Source organism: Penaeus monodon, chromosome 23 (assembly GCF_015228065.2).
Source record: "Penaeus monodon isolate SGIC_2016 chromosome 23, NSTDA_Pmon_1, whole genome shotgun sequence".
In the NCBI taxonomy this organism is placed as follows: Eukaryota; Metazoa; Arthropoda; class Malacostraca; order Decapoda; family Penaeidae; genus Penaeus; species Penaeus monodon.
In genome coordinates, this window is record NC_051408.1 from 17620131 (window position 1) to 17620685 (window position 555).

Here is a 555-nt window from a genome sequence, read left to right on the forward strand (position 1 = left end):
TGCAAAAGTTACCTCATCGACATTTGCAATCGCAATGTTGTACCAGGGGGCTTCCGCCAGTTTACTCCAGTCCACTGTGATGACGTTGTACGGAGCCAGTTCCAGCAGTGCTACGTGTAAAGGGGAGAATCGTTGTTGAAAATAACCTATGACACAGACTTTTTAGCATCAACAATACCCCGAACTCTATTTGTTCCCTTCGAGTACTGTTAGCATCATCACCATCATCATTGTTACTATTATTCAGAAGACGAAAAAGTTCCATCATTAGTTTCATCATCAGTATTTTCCCTAAAACCGTTAATCGTCACCGCCTATGTTCACACTCACTAATTTTCCCCCTAATTTTGGGGGAAATAACTCACCTGTCTTTCCCTGCGTAAGCCACCCACTCTCTCCATTCGAAGAGAAGCCGTGGACGAGGACGTAGGTTGGCAGAGAGACATCGAGAGGAGAAGCAGCCACGTTGGCTGAGTCGCCCTTGACGAGCGTGTAGTAGTTCGAGTCCTCTGGGTTGCTCCTGGGAAGGGTTGTGTCACTGTTTCGTCTTGCTAG

The 555-nt window shown here is 46.8% G+C and overlaps 1 protein-coding gene across 1 annotated transcript in view; it reads right to left on the minus strand.

Moving 5' to 3' along the window:
• LOC119588158 (inactive pancreatic lipase-related protein 1-like) overlaps positions 1 to 555 on the minus strand; it is an 8002-nt gene that overhangs the window by 5072 nt on the left and 2375 nt on the right. Inside the window, exons 3-4 of the mRNA XM_037936863.1 lie at positions 366 to 551; positions 13 to 110 (exon numbers count right to left, since the gene is read on the minus strand). Coding sequence (XP_037792791.1) covers positions 13 to 110; positions 366 to 551 — 284 coding nt within the window. The remainder of the gene's footprint in view (positions 1 to 12; positions 111 to 365; positions 552 to 555) is intronic.